This window comes from Rhyacophila brunnea, unplaced genomic scaffold, assembly GCF_057557595.1.
Source record: "Rhyacophila brunnea isolate RB1 unplaced genomic scaffold, BYU_Rbru_1.0 scaffold_1, whole genome shotgun sequence".
In the NCBI taxonomy this organism is placed as follows: Eukaryota; Metazoa; Arthropoda; class Insecta; order Trichoptera; family Rhyacophilidae; genus Rhyacophila; species Rhyacophila brunnea.
The window spans coordinates 52238591-52240662 of NW_028232751.1; the positions used below are offsets into that span (position 1 = coordinate 52238591).

The 2072-nt window shown below is 50.2% G+C and overlaps 1 protein-coding gene across 1 annotated transcript; it reads right to left on the reverse strand.

The window, feature by feature from the left end:
- Positions 1–240: 240 nt before the first annotated feature.
- LOC147079942 (uncharacterized) lies at positions 241–1688 on the reverse strand. Its single transcript, XM_085945954.1, has 2 exons — positions 1498–1688; positions 241–1411 (listed from the first exon to the last, which is right to left on the reverse strand). Exons 1-2 carry the CDS (start codon positions 1686–1688, stop codon positions 241–243), a joined length of 1362 nt encoding a protein of 453 aa, XP_085802080.1.
- Between the last annotated feature and the right edge of the window lie 384 nt (positions 1689–2072).

A 2072-nucleotide genomic window follows, 5' to 3' on the forward strand; every position in this document is an offset into this window, starting at 1 on the left:
CTACCGACCAGCTAGAAACTAACTCTGCCCACCCAAAATTATCCATAACTGGAGCGACAGGTCCCAGACTTGTGGAGGTGGATGGTTTGTCACCGTATCCACTAGAAATGACTCCAAGTGCGGGATCGGGTAGGGGGGTTCCAGTGATCTCTGCTGTAGGTCTGCGCTCCAAAAACACTTCTTCCACCATGGGGCCACTAGTAAATATTTTCCCCTTGCCATGTTCAGGTGTGCCAATACTTATGGAATTAGATTCGGTGGCGGGAATATCCAGGCTAGTTTGAAGTCCCACTGTCGACTGAAGGCATCGTGGAACAGTGCGAGGGTATCGTTCGGATTTCGTGAGACATACGTTGCGACAACATGGGCTGTGTTGGACGCGAACAGGTCTACGTCTGGGAGTCCCCATCTTTGAAATAGGGGAACTGTAGCCGCCATAAGTAGGTGCCATTCTGGGATAATTTTGTTGCGTGAGAGATGGTCTGCCACGCAGTTGTATTTTCCTGGAAGGTATTGTGCAGTCAATGATATACTGGCCTGGTTGGCGATTTCCAGGATCTGTCGGCAAAGACTTAGTAGGGTTGCAGACTTTGTGCCCCCTTCGTTGTTGATGTAGGCCACCACTGTTTTGTTGTCGGTTTGTAGGAGTAATTCTGATCCCCTGAGCGTTTGCTCCCGGAGTTGTATGGTTGAGAGTACTGCATACAGCTCTTTTCGGTTGGAGTGCCACGTGGATTGGCGTTTTGTCCATGTTCCTGATAGGTGGCACTCGTCTAACTGCGCTCCCCAGCCTGAATCGGCTGCGTCTGTGGTGAGGAAATGATTGTAGGTTGCCCTGTGAATCTTCCCTGAGGAGCCCACCGCTCGAATCCACCACATGATCTCCTCTCGAGCTTGTGGTGGAATCGATGTTGATTTGTGAGGGTGGCTCCTTGATAATTGAGCGCTCGTACGTTGTAGACGTCGGCAATGCAACCTTCCCTGTGGAGTGACGAAGGTTGCAAAGTTGAGTCGCCCGAGGAGGCGTTGGGCCTGCCTGAGCGACCAACTGCCTTTTTGGATCTGCAATTGCAGGTGGTGACGAAGTGATGTGCACTTCTCTGTTGATAGATATTTCCGATTGTTGTGAGTATCCCACGTGATACCCAAGAACTCCCGCTGTTGGCTTGGAATCAGACAAGATTTTTTCTTGTTGATTATCCAGCCTAGTGCCTGCATGAAATCTATCATATAAGTCAGTTGCGACAGAAGAATTTCTCTGGACTGATTTGCCATCAGAAAGTCGTCCAAGTAAGTGATGATTCTCATACCCTTTCCCCGGAGGTGTTCGGCCATCCAGTTTGTTAATGAGGCAAACAGTCTTGGTGCTGCCGATAGTCCGAACGGAAGGCACGGAATTGAAGGAGTTCTCCTTGGTAAACTAGCCGAAGAAATCGGCGATGTTGTATAGCTATTGGTACATGTAGGTACGCTTGGCTTAGGTCTATTTTTACTAACCAGTCTTCCCTTTGCAGGAATGTTGGGACCTTGAAATGGTCTTGCTTCCTTACTAGGAACAGGGTTGAGAGGAAGCTCGGAGATGGTTCTGCCAATTCCAATACTCCCGATTTCTTCAGTTCCGTGATTTGTGAAGTGATCTCCGGCGATTGTCGCGTTTGGAAATCCTTCTGGAATTGTACGGAAGGCATTATTAGAGGGGGTTTCTTTATAAACGGAATACGGGTTCCCGTTATTATTTTTAATAATGGTGGTGGTGCACCCTTGACCTGCCAGATTTCCTGGAAATGCTGGAGGCGTCCCCCTTTGAACGTGGTGAGGGAGACCCGGTCACCTGCGTCTAAGGTAAGTGCCCCTCGCACCACCTCGGTTATCTCTGGGAAAACCTCGGTTGGATGGGCGTGGGCCTCTTGGCAAGCCACCCCTAACCTGGTCTGGTATCCTACTCGTGTATCCCTGCCTCCGAAAGGTGTCCTTGCGTCCACCTGACGAAGTGCTAGGTTGACTCTCCCTGCCCTGGTCAACCACTTTGGTGGTCTGATCGAAGACCTTCTCCCGACCCCCACCTCTTTCTA

Bases quoted from the DNA above. Each gene is read 5' to 3' on its own strand.
- LOC147079942 (XM_085945954.1), bottom strand. From the start codon at position 1,688: ATGCCTTCCGTACAATTCCAGAAGGATTTCCAAACGCGACAATCGCCG. The intron at 1,412-1,497 runs GTTAGTAAAAAT...TAGTTTACCAAG, and splicing joins TTCCTGCAAAGGGAAGACTG to GAGAACTCCTTCAATTCCGT.